At 42.1% G+C, this 16976-nt stretch overlaps 3 protein-coding genes and 1 long non-coding RNA gene across 5 annotated transcripts; 2 read left to right on the plus strand and 2 right to left on the minus strand.

Moving 5' to 3' along the window:
- Positions 1-33: 33 nt before the first annotated feature.
- On the plus strand, positions 34-3499 carry rida (reactive intermediate imine deaminase A). Of its 2 annotated transcripts, none has more exons than XM_089023215.1 (6): positions 34-193; positions 1090-1195; positions 1326-1380; positions 1452-1520; positions 3018-3073; positions 3169-3499. In XM_089023215.1, the coding sequence occupies exons 1-6, from the start codon at positions 126-128 to the stop codon at positions 3223-3225; spliced, it is 411 nt and encodes a 136-aa protein (XP_088879341.1). In that variant the 5' UTR covers positions 34-125; the 3' UTR covers positions 3226-3499. The 2 variants fall into 2 exon arrangements, with proteins under 2 accessions (XP_088879341.1, XP_088879342.1); XM_089023216.1 differs by lacking the exon at positions 34-193 and adding an exon at positions 258-414.
- Positions 3500-3779: 280 nt separating this feature from the next.
- LOC148882927 (uncharacterized) lies at positions 3780-7589 on the minus strand. The gene is made up of 4 exons (XR_016118610.1): positions 6467-7589; positions 5492-5584; positions 5019-5072; positions 3780-4845 (listed from the first exon to the last, which is right to left on the minus strand). It is a non-coding gene; the product is annotated as an uncharacterized LOC148882927 (long non-coding RNA).
- A 103-nt stretch (positions 7590-7692) lies between these two features.
- On the plus strand, positions 7693-9130 carry rpl30 (ribosomal protein L30). The gene is made up of 5 exons (XM_089023214.1): positions 7693-7785; positions 7875-7926; positions 8186-8331; positions 8701-8831; positions 9025-9130. The coding sequence occupies exons 1-5, from the start codon at positions 7709-7711 to the stop codon at positions 9075-9077; spliced, it is 459 nt and encodes a 152-aa protein (XP_088879340.1). The 5' UTR covers positions 7693-7708; the 3' UTR covers positions 9078-9130.
- A 115-nt stretch (positions 9131-9245) lies between these two features.
- On the minus strand, positions 9246-16791 carry laptm4b (lysosomal protein transmembrane 4 beta). Its single transcript, XM_089023213.1, has 7 exons — positions 16481-16791; positions 15336-15453; positions 14139-14212; positions 13939-14061; positions 13708-13806; positions 12894-12989; positions 9246-11263 (listed from the first exon to the last, which is right to left on the minus strand). The coding sequence occupies exons 1-7, from the start codon at positions 16571-16573 to the stop codon at positions 11189-11191; spliced, it is 678 nt and encodes a 225-aa protein (XP_088879339.1). The 5' UTR covers positions 16574-16791; the 3' UTR covers positions 9246-11188.
- Between the last annotated feature and the right edge of the window lie 185 nt (positions 16792-16976).

Genomic DNA, 16976 nt, shown 5'->3' on the forward strand with positions numbered 1-16976 from the left:
TTACTCCAGGCTTGCCTGTCAAACCAACTTGGGGGCAAAGATCAGGAGTACTCGATACCATTACAAACTTTCACATTTGGTTACGGGCACACACATCCACGCACGAGCAGTTCCTGAATAAAAGAATGATGTCCACTCTGATCAGAAAGATTATTAACACTGCGAATGCACCGGCTGCAATTGGCCCCTACAGGTAACAAATACATATTTACATGTTTTGAATGGGTAAAACTCAGAGGTGTGTCTTAGCGGTCGTTGAACGTAACCGATGCCGCTTGTGAAGTGAAACGGGGAGCGAAAAGGCCTCAAAGTCCAAACTTTCTCCGAAGAGCAGCAAGAGAGGAAAATTATGGCGACAATTCGCAGGCAGATTACATACACGGACAAAGCTCCGGTAAGGCAGGGAATATACAGGTAAGCGACAGGGAAAGCCGCATGTCCACATATTAATAAATTATTGGTTTAGCTCTTTTTTGCTGTCACGTTTGTGACATTTATACAGCCTTCAAAACATCCTGGAAATAAGAATAAGAAACATATTATCCGAACTCGTTTCCTGGAAGCCTTTTTAGTTTTGGTCATTTTCTCCACCGGAGGGCGCCAGAGGGCCATGTGTGTATGATGGACTTGGGCGAACAGGATCGAAGAAGTCTGTCGCGAACAAAATAGCCTGTCTTCAAGTGAAATTAAAATTAAAGATGCCGTTACAAACACCTCATTACTTCACAATCCACGTCATAACCGCAGTGGGTCGATGTATATTTATGTTTACTTCGCGTGTAGGGGAGCTGCTCTTTTTTTTCTAGAACTTCCGTGTATGTGACGTCACCACATGACACAAAGGAAAACAAAAACAAATTATAAAGTTCTAAAAGAGTCGCCGAAGTAACACCACAGACGAAACTAAAAAAAACTAATATTAATATGCAATTTACTGTGCAGCTTGAATGACGCACTTGCAATTTTGCTCAGCCAGGTAGGATTAGTAAAAGTAGGGCATATTATGGGAAATGTGCACCCGAAAATAATGATCATCTCAATCATGACAGTACATCTTCAGTGTAAATCTTACCATTTGTTTTTGCTCAGCCAAGCAGTGCTGGTGGACAGGACCCTGTACATCTCTGGTCAGCTGGGCATGGATGTGACCTCTGGTCAGCTGGTCCAGGGAGGAGTGCAGGCTCAGGCCAAACAGGTTACGCGTACACATATACATTCTCAGTGGTGACAAAACGTTTCATATTTAAGTCATTATTTATGTTGAAGGACACATGCTTGTGTGGAAAAAAAATAAAGAAAAACAACTTTTAAACATTATTCCTTAGGCTCTGGTCAACATGGGGGAGATCCTGAAGGCTTCAGGCTGCAACTACACTAACGGTAACATTTCAAGTGTCGGTGTGATGATTTTTTTCTTCTTCTTATGAAACAAACATATTTGTCTATTTCAGTGGTCAAGACGACCGTCCTGCTGGCGGACATTAATGACTTTAACTGCGTCAATGAAGTGTACAAGACATGTAAGTCGGTGCTGTTTTAGAAAGGCGGTTTTATTTATGTCGTATGTAGAATGTTTATACTGTGCGGTTTGACAGTCATCTTCATAATATGTTTAAATGAACGGAGGACAATTGAGAGGTGAAATGGAAACCGGTGAGCCCACGATGTAGTTGTAAGCAGACACCGCCACTCCGGAGGGTCACCGCGTAACGTGACCTCCACCAGAACCGCAAACAATGAATCATTGTCTGGATTCTGTTCAACACCAATTAAAGCACACTGAGCCATAAGATTAGCATTACAGTGATACCTTAGTTTACGAACCCCTTGGCTTACGAACGTTTCGGTTTACGAACGTTACATTTATGAAAATTTTACCTTGGCATACAAACTTTACGTTGGCATGCAAACATTTTTATACACGGAGCTGCCTCAATGAGTGACGTGTCGTTTGCGAACGAGCCTGTTCTTCTCACAACAAAATGGCAGTCGACTGTTTTTGTCCTCTATACCCTGCCCCCAGTCTTCGGTTAAAGCCACGTAATTGGTCAAGAACGCAGCAGTGAGGGGGGGTGGTTTTAACATTAAAGAGACAGGCAGACAGATGACAGTGAGAGAGTTTCAACTTTGATAGTTCAAGGTTAAAATATCCCAACAATCAGGCTCCACAAACAACCCGCACAAGGCATCTGTACACTTGATGCAAAAAGCTATCAACCCAGCTAAACGGAACACAATTGATGAGGAACTAGGTATAATGATCGCAGAGAAAGCACCTACAAGGGATCATTCCTCAAGATGGTGAAAGAAAGAAGGTTACGTTCCTCATCAAGTGTTTAATGCTGATGAAACCGGCCGCTCCATTCCATCAAGCCATCAACGACCATCACAAAGGTAAATAAAACCACTTATACAGTACAGTTTATTTCTTTAATTATAATACCATAGCTCATTTATTACACATAAAATAAGGTATATTTTGTGTAGTTTTAAGGCTTTGAAAATTATGTTTTATGGGGACCACGGAACGAATTATTCTCATTTTAATGGTTTCCTATGGGAAATTAATTTTTGGCATACACTTTTCGCCTTACACACTCTCTGGGAACCAACTAAGTTCGTAAGCCAAGGTATCAGTTTATCTCTAAATAAGAAAATAGGAGGAATTTTTTCATATATTTTTTTGGTGGATTAATGAGCCCTGTTATTTATTGTATTTTATTGTATTGAATAAAAAAGAAATTGGAGCAAAAACCCACTTATACCATTTTTAAATGGAATGATCAAATTGATCAATTATTTTTGTATTTTTTTATATATACAGTAAAGTCTCGTTATATCGATATTCAAGGGAGTCCGAAAAAATATCGATATAACCGGGACTATCGATATATCCGACCCTGTTTTCATGTAATTTTCTCCGTGCGTGCATAGAAATAGTATCGATATAACAGGGACTATCGATATATCCGATATCGATATAACGAGACTTTACTGTATATTTTTTTCTTCCACAGTTTTCAGCAGCAACTTTCCTGCCAGAGCGGCCTACCAAGTGGCGGCACTCCCCCGTGTGAGAAACCTCGTGGCACTCGCAACTTGACTACCACTATTTTGCAGGAGCATTATTTCAATTTGGTTTAATTTCTTGTTTTTTTTTCTCTCCAGGGTGGTTTGGTGGAGATCGAGGCGGTGGCGGTTCTTGGCCCGCTCGCTGACTCTTGACTAGGCGGCCATCTTGCCAACAAGTTATAGCACCACTTTTTTTTTTTAAACCAGAAATAGCTTCCTATAACTCATGCGAGATTTATTCTGATTTTTTTCACTTGATATCTGAGCTCTCTGAATTAGTTTTGAAAGTGGCCTTTAAATAAAAGAAACCCACATAATGGAAAAAGTGCTTACTTTGTTTGGATTGTGGACCAATGTTAGCTGAAAAAGAGTACATCTACTATATTAACTGTATAACAATCTTGAATAAATGAACCTGGGCAACAAATATTTAGATTCCCTTCTTTTTATTACACTTTGTGGATCGTTTAATGGCGTTTTAAATAATGAATTGCAAAAATGCCTCTTAACTTTCTACAGTGTACATGGGAAGATAAAAGAGAAAGAAATTAATGGGAATTGTTGTTGGATTTAAAGGACAACCGACGCCTCAGGACAAGTTGTGTCCATAAGTTGTAAAATCACTTCAAATGACTTCTACTGAGCGCATTTTACAAAGATTCCACCGCATATAGCTATATTTTACGTTTTAAGACTCGCGCTGAATATTCGGGAAGTCTTGTTCTCGAGTTGGTGACGATTCCTGACGTGACATCACGTCAGGAACGCCCCTAACCGAGAAAACGACACACAATGCATTTTGCGTACTTTGTTTGGTCTGAAAACATCATGTTGATCCGTGTTGATGGCGAAATTAGAAGGAAAACATAAATAACGTGATGGTGAATTGTTGTGGGTTGCACCAAGACTACTATTTGATACTAGTTGACACACATTCCCAGCAGACAAATCAGCCCATTTCCAACGGAGCTTTGGCGCCATCTTTTGCATTTTCTGGGACACTACATGCTGTCCTTGACGACTCGAATTGATATGGGAGGACTTCTTTAATCGATTGCAAACATTTATGCTTTCCTCTTCAGAACTATTTGAATCATATTCATAACTGGATGAGTAACAAGAAAGCATCTTCTCCGAATCTGAAGCCATTGTTTTGATTCTCGAGCAAGGCAAGACGTCTTGGCGTGACGTCACGAACAAGGGGGCGGGACCTTCTGAAACTGGCCATTTCCGGTTTCACTTTTATGTCGTTTTTGGACACTTGAAGTCATTTTTATTGGTGTTTTGCATTTGACTACAAATATCAGCCTGCGTGTTTTGGGTATTTTAGATGCTATAAAACGTTTTCTGATGTCAGTTAGGGAACAAAAAAATGGTGTTGGTTGTCCTTTAAGCGACTGAACATCTACACAATGCCACAGGATATCATATTCAATAAAATCAACGGTTGTTTGACCTGTTACATCAAGTGCAAATGCAGCAGTAATCCGTTTTTTCTCCTTTTGCAAGTATTTTTTTTCTCGAGAGAAGCGTCACTTTCTCCAACAAAGTTTGTGACTTATTTTCACAGTCCGACAGCATCCATATCTCTATGATTCTATTATCTATTCATGATTTTTGGCATTTTGGTTTGGGTGTCGCAGACAATGCAAAGCGTTCTCTCGAATGGATCATAAAGTGCTGTCGCAAAAAGGGTGATGATGTCACAGCTTCTCCATCTTGGCAATTGAACAGGATGCAGCCAGTCGGGTGGCCGATGTCAGTCGATTGAAGCTAAAGGACGCGAGGGGTTGGGGGCGGGATATGACTCTTGAGTGACTGTACTGCGCTAAATGCTGAACAATTGTTGGGATTCCAATCGAACTTTTGAAATATACCATGTTATATTAATCTAATTGCCATATTTTTTTTCAATATCACTTAGCCCAGCTAAAATGGAAGCTCACCTGGTGCCTCCGTTTCTTGGTTTGGTTCCTTCGAATCGGGGACTTCTGCTTGAACTGTTGCAAATATGGGTAAAGGTAACAAAAACACAACGTTAAAGAGATTGAACTTTTTTTTTTTGCACTACCCACAAAAAGTTGGAGGGCGATCAGACTTGTGTTGTGTGATTTTGTGGAGTTTTAAGGCTTAGAAAATTAGAAAGTAGAAAATTATGTTTTATGGGGACCTGGGAATGGATTATTCTCATTTTAATGGTTTCCTGTGGGAAGTTAATTTTTGGCATAGACACTTTTCGCCTTACACTCTGTCTGGGAACCAATTAAGTTCGTAAGACAAGGTATCACTCTATTGCTGTTTACCATGTTGATAGGGCACAGAAAGGGGAAAAAAATGACTCAAAGATGGAACATGTTCAAATATTTGCAAAGAATTTGAAGCTCATCTCATTTTGCCAACATCAACAAAATCCACTGACCGTTTTGCAAAGGTGCGGTTTCTGCGCTGGCCTCCGTCTCCGGTCGAGGTCGGGCGCTGGCGTCGTCCGCAGCCGCGTTGCCGTTGGCTGTCGCTGTCAATAAAGGAGAATTGTTCATGTACTGCACTTAAAGGACAACCGACGTCTGCGGACAAGTTGTGTACATAATTTGTAAAATGGCTTCAAATGACTTCTACTGAGCGTATTTTAAAAAGATTCCACCGCATATAGCTATATTTTACGTTTTAAGACTCGTGCTGAATATTCCGGAAGTCTTGTTTTTGAGTTGGTGATGAGTCCGTATGTGACATCACTAAAGGAACGCCCCACACCGAAAAAAAGACACATTGTAGCAGTCCTTCCATCACGACAATGTATTTTGCTGTATTGTTTGGTCTGAAAACCTTGTGTTGCACCCAAAATCCGCCAGAAGAGCGTGTCCAAGCTCCATATAAGGAATTGATCAGCCTGTGGAAACGGAGGTGGCCACAGGAGGTCGACATTTTGTGCCTCTTTTCTGGTGATCCGTTTCTCCCCAATGTCGCCTCAAAATGGCATGGAATAAATTCTTTAATCGATTGCAAACATGTATGCTTTCCTCTTCAGAACTATTTGAATCATATTCATAACTGGATGTGTAACAAGAAAGCATATTCTCCGAATCTGAAGCCAGTTTTGATTCTCCAGAAATGCAAGACGTCTTGGCGTGACGTCACAAACTGGGGGCGGGACTTTCTGAAAATGCCCAATTCGCAGCTCAATTTTTTTGCAGATTTTGGACACTAAGTCATTTTTATTGGTGTTTTGCATTTGACTAAAAATATCAGCCTGCGTGTTTTGGGTATTTTAGATGCTATAAAACGTTTTTCTGATGTCAGTTAAAAAACAAAAAAGTGACGTCGGTTGTCCTTTAAGTCAAGTGCAGTTCTTCAAAAAAGAAAGCAACATAGCTTATTGTTTCAAGAGTTTTGGTACCTGGGCTGCTGGTTCTGTGGCTCTCATCTGGTTTAACTCCAGGTTTGGTCCAGTCCAACGCTGAAGTCTGGGAGCTGGTGGAACATCCCATCCTGGTGTGTCCGGGAAGGACAGATATGGTTTGGAATTTGGGATTTTTGCCCCTTATCTCATGCGTGGGGATGCATCTCAAGATGGTTCCCCTGTGTTTGTGGCCGTGGACTCCAATTAGCGACGCACAACGGTGCGGTCGGTGTCGGATTTGTTGTTGACTGTCACTCGGGCCGTTTCCAGGAGGCCGACAACAAAAAAAATGCATTATTCAAGTGGTCAAAGGCTGCCCCGACTCACCAGGTGATACATAAGTGTGTGGAAACGGAGTAAAAAAAACAAAAACAACAACCAAATAACTGAATAGTGTACAGCAGGTGTGTCAAAGTATTTTTTTTTTTGCAGCATGGAGGCCAGATTGTAGTTCGCGTTTCCCCTCTGGGGCTGTTATAAATCTGGGGAAGCCATTAGAATGTTTAATCTCTTCCACATATTACATCCACATTGAGTGCAGTTTTCAAAACTAATGACTGTCATTGTGGTTAATATTGGAACATTGAACACAAAGAAATTTTGGCTCAAACTTTAGCAAGCATCATGGCACTGGACATGTTTGATTTGCTTTTGCAAGCCGAAGAAAATGATGTGGAGGACCAGATTTAGCCCCCGGGCCTTGACTTTGACACCTGTGGTGTACATTATGACCACCTACCTGAAGTTGTTGTTGGTCCAGCCTTTCAGTCTTCATTTCAAATTGAGCATCTGACACTTTTCCTTTCAAAACTCTTCTTTGAACAACCTGTGGTAGAAAAAAGAAGACAAATATTTTTTTTAGTTCTTGAATCATTTTGTTGTATTTGTTCACTCATCGGAGTTTCCATTTACTGCTATTTTTGTTGCTATTTTATTTGTATTAATTTGTACCCTGAACTTGTGTCACTTTGCATATTGTACGCCATTTTGATTCGATTATTGCAGTTCTATATTGAACTAATTTAATCATCGCCCCCCCCTTTCGCCCCAAATAGTTCGAGACATGACTCCACTTGCACGAGCTCAAGGAGGGATTTTTTTTAAATCGGAGCGTTTGAGAACCAACTAGCAAATTATTACAGTTGAAATTAAGCAACACAAACTTTTGCCTTCAAGACGAATGTCGTGAAAGAAATGACGTCAACAAATGGGAGGGGGGTTCGCTCAAGCCCTTTGCGCATGCTCACCACCGGAGTAGACCGCAAAGCATGCTGGTCTTTCCTTTCCCTCCGTGGCCATATTGGAATAAACTCACCGTAAGGACCTCTCACAAGTTCTGAAATAAATAACACCCCAAAGTGACACTCGTCACCCCAAATTCTGACTGTTTTCTTGTCCCTCGTAGGTCGGCCGGCTTCGGACTTGAAACCGCGAAAATGGTGGCCGCCAAGAAGACGGTGAGTGACAAGCGGCTCTTCCCGTCGGCACGCTTCACGTGGAGGCGAATGCCTGGTTAGGCCTGCTAAGCTAACAAGATAGCACGATAGACTGAAGTTCGTTAGATCTGAATAAACCTGTGCTCTAGTTGGATCCGCTTATTGATAGAGGGTCCATAACGGAATATGGATGGCCACTGAAGCTAACACGAACGCGGTTGGCTAATCCCAATCGAGCTCAGTTGGGGCTAACGCTTGCTCATGTACTTTTCCACCGCAGAAAAAGTCGATGGAGTCCATCAACTCCAGACTCCAGCTGGTGATGAAGAGCGGCAAGTACGTGCTGGGCTACAAGCAGTCCCAGAAGATGATCCGACAGGGCAAAGCCAAACTTGTCATCTTGGCCAACAACTGCCCGGCTCTCAGGTAAAAGCCACCAAAACAAGTGACTCGAAAATGTTCTTGTCAGTCTCCCTAAATGCTTTATATCACCACTCCATAGCAAAAAATGCCACCCATCTCTCTTTGCAAAAGCAGTCTCTGCTGCTACTGCAGTTTTGCTTTATAATAAAGTAAAAACTGTTTTGAAGGAGGCATTAATTTGACATGGACGCACTCACTTCCGCCCAGCAACCACGTCAGGGTCTATTGAACGCTGAATGTGAAATCATTACTGAGCATCACTATAATTGATCTCTAATTCTTCTGAAAGAGTATTTATCCTCCTTGTTTAGCATACAAGTCACTTTTGACCCCCAAGACCTCTCTTCACCCCATTTTGTGTCCCTTGTATAGGAAGTCTGAGATCGAATACTACGCTATGTTGGCCAAAACCGGCGTGCACCACTACAGCGGCAACAACATCGAGCTGGGCACCGCCTGCGGCAAATACTACCGCGTATGCACGCTCGCTATCATCGACCCCGGTCAGTCCAAACGGCGGAAAATACTCACGAGTTCCATCTATCATGACATTTTGAAAGAAAATACAGTGATTTCAATTTCCTGGTTTTGTTTATGCTAGCAAAGAAAGATGCATGTCAGAGGAAAGAGTATTTGGCTACAGAATAATTCAGAAATAATTAAGTTGTCTTGTTTGTTCGCTGCTTCTCCTTCCAGGCGATTCCGACATCATCAGGAGCATGCCTGATCAGCAGCAGCAGTCTCAGTAGACCCCCTAACCCCCACCCCGATTGTCATAAATAAAGTTGGTGTTGACAAAAACTGCCATTTTCCTTACTTGCAAATCAACCGCATTATGGTTAAGTACCGCGGGTGTCCACACGAGGGCGACAATGTCAAATCAAGTGTCGTGTCGATTAAATCAAATCAGCCAAACATTTGATTAAGTTATTTTTTATTTATTTAAGAGAATTGAGGACGCATTGGTGGACCATAAAGGACAGTCAGAGGGGTTCTGACAATGATAGAGGGAGGCATCAGTCATTCCAGCTTCCTTCCACCATTTTGTCTCTCATGCTAATAACTGCTACCCTTTCCTAGCCGTTGTCTTTGAATATCAAACGGCTCTCCAGCTTTTCCATTTTTGGACACAACACGCAATGTCATGTGTGTCCCTTTAAAGTGCAAGTTCACTCGAATTGCGTGTGCAAAAGCAGTGGTCATGCCTCACCTGTGAAGGAGCCCTACAAGTTGGCTTTGCCAATCAAGTTGAATTAGATAGTACAGTATTTACCGATGTTACGATACATAGACAAAGACGCTTTTTTTTGTGTGTGATGGATGGCTATTGGCTATTTCACTGATTGGTTGTGCAATTTTCTTAATTTCAATCAATAGCTTAGATTTGCATTTTTTTTTAAATGAAACATAAGTAGAAAATGCTATTCAGTTAATAAAATACTACCTATTTAAAGGACAACCGACAACATTTTTTTGTTTCCTTACTGACTTCAGAAAAACGTTTTATAGCATCTAAAATACCCAAAACACGCAGGCTGATATTTTTAGTCAAATGAAAAACGCCAATAAAAATGACTTAAAGTATCCCAAAACTACTTTAAAATGACCCCGAAAATGGCGAGTTTCAGAAGGTCCCGCCCCCTTGTTTGTGACGTCACGCCAGGACATCTTTGCCTTGCTCAAGAATCAAAACAATGGCTTCAGATTCGGAGAAGATGCTTTCTCGTTACTCATCCAGTTATGAATATACAAATAGTTCTAAAGAGGAAAGCATAAATGTTTGCAATCGATGAAAGAAGTCCTCCCGTATCAATTCGAGCCGTCAGGACTCCAATGTACGCTACCCAGAAAATGCACAAGATGGCACCCAAGCTCCCTTGGAAATGTGCTGATTTGTCTGCTGGGAATTTGTGTCAACTAGTATCAAATAGTAGTCTTGATGCAACACACAACGATTCACCATCATGTTATTTATGTGTTTTCCTTCTAATTTCGCCATCAACATGGATCAACACGAAGTTTTTCAGACCAAACAAAGTACCCAAAATGCATTGTGTGTCGCTTTCTCGGTCAGGGGCGTTCCTGACATGACATCACGTCAGGCATCGTCATCAACTCGAAAACAAGACTTCCTAAATATTCAGCGCAAGTCTTAAAATAGAGCTATATGTGGCGGAATCTTTGTAAAATACGCTCAGTAGAAGTCATTTGAAGTGATTTTACAAATTATGGACACAACTTGTCCGCAGGCGTCGGTTGTCCTTTAAAGTCATGCATTCTAAGCATTTTGTGCTATCAGGCTAACGTTAGTTAGTTCAGCCCATTACATCGCATTCACCATATTGCTTGGAAAAAGTTTAGTAATGCACAGAATGAGCGTTCTTTTCAATCTTTCAAGGAAAATACCTAGACGCCCTGCCGAGCTCGATTAAACAGGTAGAAAAATAAGATGCAAAAGAGGAAGACGTCGTGGTTATCCTCTCAAAGGTGTACAGAGGAATTTTAAGAGATTGTGATTTCCTCACGGCGACGACCACCGCAACCCTCAATGATTAAAAAAAAAAAATACCCAGTGGTTACATTCAAAGAAGGAAAGGGATGGAAAAAGTGCTCTTGCTTCTCACTTACCAAAGCAACCACAAGGATTCACAGTACCAAAGGGCTAACGCTTGGCGGGGGACTCCATTTTCACGTCCGTCTCCTTGCAGAATGGAGAGGACCGAGCGAGCGAGCGTACGCCGCCGTGTCTCAAGGCTCCGCTAAGCTAACGGAAATGCCAGCGGGAGTCGACATCCAGGACTCAGCTACAGCTACTGATGGAGGTTCAGGGGACGGATGACAGAGAAGGGCTGGTGTGGGCTCAAGCCTCCCCATACCGGGGAGGGGGCTCCTTGGCCGGGATGGCGACCACCTCCTCGTAGGGAGGAAGCAGAACCTGAAATGTGGCGCAGAACAGAAAGTTACAGGGTGGAAAAGTGGAGTGCGGTCGCCTCCAGATCTCGGAAGAACAAAAATTGAAAGGCTTTTCAAAAAGAAAAACAAATGCTTTTGACACTGAGCCTAAAATTTAAAAATATGATCTTAGATGTGAAAAAAAATTGTCACGTGACTTAAAGGACAACCGACACCATTTTTTTTGTTACCTAACTGACATCAGAAAAACATTTTAATCAAATGCAAAACACCAATAAAAATGACTTAAAGTGTCCCAAAACTGCTTCAAAATGACCTCGGAAATGGCGAGTTTCAGAAGGTCCCGCCCCCTTGTTCGTGACGTCAACCCAAGACGTCTTGCATTGCTCGAGAATCAAAACAATGACTTCAGATTTGAAGAATATGCTTTCTTGTTAGTCATCCAGTTATAAATATGATTCAAATAGTTCTGAAGAGGAAAGTATCAATGTTTGCAATCGATTAAAGGAGTCTTCCAGTATCAATTCGAGTCGTCAGGACTCCAATGTAGCGTCCCAGAAAGTGTACAAGATGGCGCCCAAGCGCCGTTGGAAATGGGCTGCTGGGAATTTGTGTCAACTAGTATCAAATAGTAGTCTTGGTGCAACACACAACGATTCACCATCGCGTTATTTATGTGTTTTCCTTGTAATTTCGCCATCAACATGAAGTTTTCAGACCAAACAAAGTACTCGAAATGCATTGTGTGTCGCTTTCTCAGTCAGGGACGTTCCTGACGTGACGTCAGGAATCGTCATCAACTCAAAAACAAGACTTCCTGAATATTCAGCGCGAGTCTTAAAACGTAAAATATAGCTATATGCCGTGGAATCTTTGTAAAATGCGCTCAGTAGAAGTCATCTGAAGTGATTTTACAAATTATGGACACAACTTGTCCAGAGGCGTCGGTTGTCCTTTAAGAAACATACGCTTTGAGGGGATGCCATCGTGAAGCTGAGGCTGGGAGGAAAGCCTCACAAAGCCATCACGGCCCGGACTTGAAATGAAGCCGACAAGCAGACCGTTACGTAACGTGTCAACGGCAAGAGAGGACGCGAACAAAGAGGGTGTACGTGCATGTAGAAAACCTCCATTTTGAATGGCGATGACCAACGCATTCCTCCTTCAAGGCAGCCCCATTTGTATTCACTCTGCTTAACGAGCGCGCCGACTCCTCCTTCTTGCGTGACCTCAAGGTCACCGCGGCGATGATGAGCTTTGTGATGAGAGCAGGGCGAGCGTAGATTAAGGTTTTACGTATCGGTGTTGGGGATTAGAACCGACGGCAGATGGAAAGTGTGACGGCGCTCAAAGCCTGATGGGAGGAACCCGACGGAGGCACAAACTCAACTCTGATTGGGTGGAGGGGGGAAGGCCTCCTCGGACAACTACGAGCACAGCCCCGTACGTTCATTTGAAACCGATACAAAAAAAAAAAAAAAACTCGTGTCAAATTAAGTCTTCTGCATTTAAATGAACTCAGGGTGTCTTGCTAACACTGGGAGAGTTTTTGGGTTATTTAATTTTTTTTCTGGAATATCATAAAAAAAGGAGTTGGGGGGGAATACGGGGGCAATGACGTTCAATCAAAAAGTCAACGTTTGTGAACTCACCGTGGTTTCGTTGGTGGTGACGTAGACGACGACCTCGGTGGTCCCTGCGCCGCTCACGTATCTGTAGCAGTTCCACACGCAACCGAGCAGGTAGGCCTGGAAAGACACATGAATGCATTTTAACTCTCAGGGTCTGAAAACAAAATGTCAAGGCTGTCGCGGCTTGGAATTGAAGTTGATTGATGTGGGACAGGAGATTTGAAACAATCTATTTTCATCAAGGGATGCTACAGCTTCATGTTTGCTTTGCTGCATTGAAATGTTAGAGATGTTCGATCAGACACTGTGGACAAAGACTCGAACCCAGAAAGATTGTCTTTTTACTGCAGGCAGGAGACGCAGCCATTCATGACAGATGCCTGAATTCTGCAGCCCTCTGCCAAGCTATGTATTGAGAGTATATGCAAATTAAAGTGATACATTTGTAAAATAGTTTTCTTGATTAGAATACCACACCGCTTGAGTTCTAAGCACGAACAGCTCGAAGCAATAAAACATTGTCTTTTCCATGAACTGATAAATATGTAACCTGGATAATGAGCTCTTCCTGCGAAGGAGTTTCAAGTCGTAAATGACTTCTGTGATAAGGAGTTTCCCAAGTCCTAAATTCTGTCCAAGGCCAGATCTCAGAGATGAAAATGATAGTTTAACAAGCTGTGTCTGTTGACCTCAGATTGACCCCAGGTTGTCTGTGCTTCAACTGTGTATTCGAGTCACACGTGTTGACACTTTTAAATATGATAACTTCTTATTCTCTATCAGAGACCCATAAAGGCTAATCCAATCCAACATGGCAACGAGGCTAATGAGCTACCTTGAAGGAGAGGATGGCGCCGATGAAGAGGAGGACCGCGATAACCAGGCACATATGATTGATGGACATCATGTCCTCTTTATAAGGGAAGGTCTCCGGCTGTAAAAGAAGGGGGAACAAACAAAACAAACATTTAAATGTTAAAACAAGTAGGGGTGGTGGGGGTGTCGTTTTCATTCCTGAACGAGCTTTCACTCACAAGGTTCCAGTTTTGAAGGGATTGCCACTCACCAGCTGCTGGAGGTAGTCCTGCACCGTGTTGGGGTACACCACCACGCTGACGGCCACCAGCGTGTTAAGGGCAAAGTCGAAGATTTGGTAGCAGAAGAACGGAATGATCCACGCGGCGTGTTGCTGCGCCGGAAATTCAAATGAGACCAAAACGAAGATCGAGGGGGAGGCGGGCAGGGGGTAGGGGGTTGCCAACTCACCTTGTAAGCGCCGTATGTCGCCATGCCGCAGATGAGAATCATCAGGAGGGATATCGCTGTTGCGATGCAGATATCTCAAAGAGGGGGGAGACATTTTGAGCAAAGTGCAGGGTTAAAGGACAACCGACACATTTTTTTTGTTTCCTAACTGATAGCAGAAAAACGTTTTATAGCATCAAAAATACCCAAAACATGCAGGCTGATATTTTTAGTCAAATGCAAAACACCAATAAAAATCACCTAAAGTGTCCCAAAACTAATTCAAAATGACCTCAGAGATAGCGAGTTTCAGAAGGTCCCGCCCCCTTGTTCGTGACGTCACGCCAGGACGTCTTGCTTGAGAATCAAAACAATGGCTTCAGATTCGGAGAAGATGCTTTCTTGTTACTCATCCAGTTATGAATATGATTCAAATAGTTCTGAATAGGAAAGCATAAATGTTTGCAATTGATTAAAGAAGTCCAAGCTCCGTTGGAAATGGGCTGATTTGTCTGCTGGGAATTTGTGTCAACTAGTATCAAATAGTAGTCTTGGTGCAACACACAACGATTCAGCATCGCATTATTTATGTGTTTTCCTTCTAATTTCACCATCAACACAAAGTTTTCAGACCAAACAAAGTCATTTGAAGTGATTTTACAAATTATGGACACAACTTGTCCGGAGGCGTCGGTTGTCCTTTAACTTTCTAACATTTTTCATTCATTCAAATGAGTCATCATATTTGTGTTTTTCATTGCTAAGCTAAAAGCTAAAGACGGAATATTACTTTCAGCTTGGATACAGCTGACGCGACGCAAAGTGGATGAGCATCTCCTCGGGTGCCCATCATGGTCAAGCAAAGTCATTCACCCACACATTTACACGCGTGCGCGCACGGGCAGCGCATTCATTCCATGCAGGATGATGGCGTCCATCTTGAATGACAAGGCAATACATAGACATAGATCCCATGACGGGATTTGTTAAATGTAGCCAAGATGTGACAAGCTGCATGTTATGCTTGGGTCAGGATTAGCAGCAATGTTGACATTATTTCCTGCCTCCTTGTTTAGTTGCTTTTTCATTCCAAAGCATTCGTCCATATTGGCAGCCATCTCTTTTCACGCAGAGAGCTGGATTTTGATTATTTTCTGCTTTCGTGATGATCTTCCTGCCTCCCATTTGAACACAAAATTACACTTAGTTTGTACTCACTGGCGTCATCCATAACGTCGATGTCGGTGCCCAGCTCGGAGCTGGTGAGGTGGTAGCGGTACTGGACGGGGTCATTGAGGGCCGACAACAGGATGAGTAGCACAACAGCATTGATGAGCTGCGGGGGAAGAAAACTTTGTTGGTTTTTCGTACTGTTGGCAGACTCATGAAGTCATAATAATAATACACTTTATTTCAAGCGCCTTTCAAAGCTCTCAAGGACACTTTACAGTCACAGACAAGCATAGATACAATACTAAATAAAATACAATTATAAATAGAATACAATAAATGAAATACAATTATAAATAGAATACAATAAATGAAATACAATTATAAATACAAATAAGAGAGAGCTACACAGAAAATGCAATTTTAAATAAGTGGATTTGCATTATGCACGCCATTCAAATAACATTTCTAAGATGTACCATTGGAAATATCCATGTGTTGTCATTTTAATCGATTGCGTAACGATTTCTAAAACATCGTGTCTGAATGTACCTTACGTTTTGAGTACTTTATAGTAACTAGGTGGCTAAATAGCCATACTGACTGCACTTTTGCAAACAAGCTCCTATCTGTTTGCAGACAATTTGTTAGTGGAAACAATTCAGCTAGGATGTGCTTTAATCTATGGAAGTTTTAAAACAAACAAACACGATTTTTTAAAATAGCACAGACACACGAATTAGAACCATTCCGAGTACAGATGGTTGGGGGTCCAGCATAAACGCTTACGAAAGTCCAGGCGGGGATTTAGCAGGCTTAAGAGGTGCACTACTATGTTTAAAAGCTCAGGTTAGTACAAAAGCATCGATGCTAAATTTAACCCGAGTGCATATGTAGGGCAAACAGCACAAAACGATTGGTCGCTGTAAAGAGAATAACAATTGTCCGTCGCACTCCTTCCTCTCAACGACATTTTTATCTCGACAAAGCAAAAAAATAAAAATAAAGACATGAAGTCACTTGAAAACGCCGAGCTAAACATTTTTTCAGAGCAAAACAAAAAAAAACGAACGAAATTCGTGGCTAGCTAGCTAAACTCAAATCCATTATCACGTGACGAGCAACAAATATGTCGATAAAGTAGAAGGGTTCGCTTCAGTCGAGGTGATTTTTTTTAAAACAATATCGCTTACCATGTACCAAATGCCCAAAATAATGGTGCCCGTCCGGACATGGCAACAGAGGCAGCAACTCGTCGAATACCAGCGGTCCCACGGTGAAATCATCCTCAAACGTTGCTCGAAACGAGCACGAATTTACATGAATGCAGCCGGGGGGGGGGCAATCCTCCGTTGAGCTCCTTTTATATGTTTTCAAAAGTACAATGATGGATACCACGCAGCAAAATGAAGCGCGTCGTCACGCCGGAAGTATGTCGAGCAGGATGTTCGCCTCCTGCTCCGAACAGAGAAAAGATGCGAGTCACTTCATCGACCAGCCCCGTCCCACAGTCACGTGACCGGACCTGGTTTCACTTCCTTTCTTTTTACTCCTTTTTATTTTAGCATACTATCATAATGGGGTAATAGTTTCTTTTCTAAACGATTTTAATGTGGAGAGGATTTCAAAAGGTGGATGTTTTTATGTACTGCCGGCAATAGAAGAAGTCTACACACCCTGTCGAAATCA

Source organism: Hippocampus bargibanti, linkage group LG20, assembly GCF_051943395.1.
Source record: "Hippocampus bargibanti isolate YZ-2025 linkage group LG20, ASM5194339v1, whole genome shotgun sequence".
Lineage (NCBI taxonomy): Eukaryota > Metazoa > Chordata > Actinopteri > Syngnathiformes > Syngnathidae > Hippocampus > Hippocampus bargibanti.

What these genes read in the sequence shown, in the direction of transcription:
- laptm4b (XM_089023213.1), bottom strand. Translation starts at nt 16,573, where the DNA reads ATGATTTCACCGTGGGACCGCTGGTATTCGACGAGTTGCTGCCTCTGT. An exon ending in TTTTGGGCATTTGGTACATG is followed by an intron (nt 15,454 to 16,480) that starts GTAAGCGATATT and finishes CTTCCCCCGCAG; the next exon opens with CTCATCAATGCTGTTGTGCT. An exon ending in CGACATACGGCGCTTACAAG is followed by an intron (nt 14,062 to 14,138) that starts GTGAGTTGGCAA and finishes TTTCCGGCGCAG; the next exon opens with CAACACGCCGCGTGGATCAT.
- rida (XM_089023215.1), top strand. Translation starts at nt 126, where the DNA reads ATGATGTCCACTCTGATCAGAAAGATTATTAACACTGCGAATGCACCG. An exon ending in CAATGAAGTGTACAAGACAT is followed by an intron (nt 1,521 to 3,017) that starts GTAAGTCGGTGC and finishes TTTCTTCCACAG; the next exon opens with TTTTCAGCAGCAACTTTCCT. An exon ending in AAGTGGCGGCACTCCCCCGT is followed by an intron (nt 3,074 to 3,168) that starts GTGAGAAACCTC and finishes TTTTCTCTCCAG; the next exon opens with GGTGGTTTGGTGGAGATCGA.
- rpl30 (XM_089023214.1), top strand. Translation starts at nt 7,709, where the DNA reads ATGCTCACCACCGGAGTAGACCGCAAAGCATGCTGGTCTTTCCTTTCC. An exon ending in CATATTGGAATAAACTCACC is followed by an intron (nt 7,786 to 7,874) that starts GTAAGGACCTCT and finishes TGTCCCTCGTAG; the next exon opens with GTCGGCCGGCTTCGGACTTG. An exon ending in TGGTGGCCGCCAAGAAGACG is followed by an intron (nt 7,927 to 8,185) that starts GTGAGTGACAAG and finishes TTTCCACCGCAG; the next exon opens with AAAAAGTCGATGGAGTCCAT.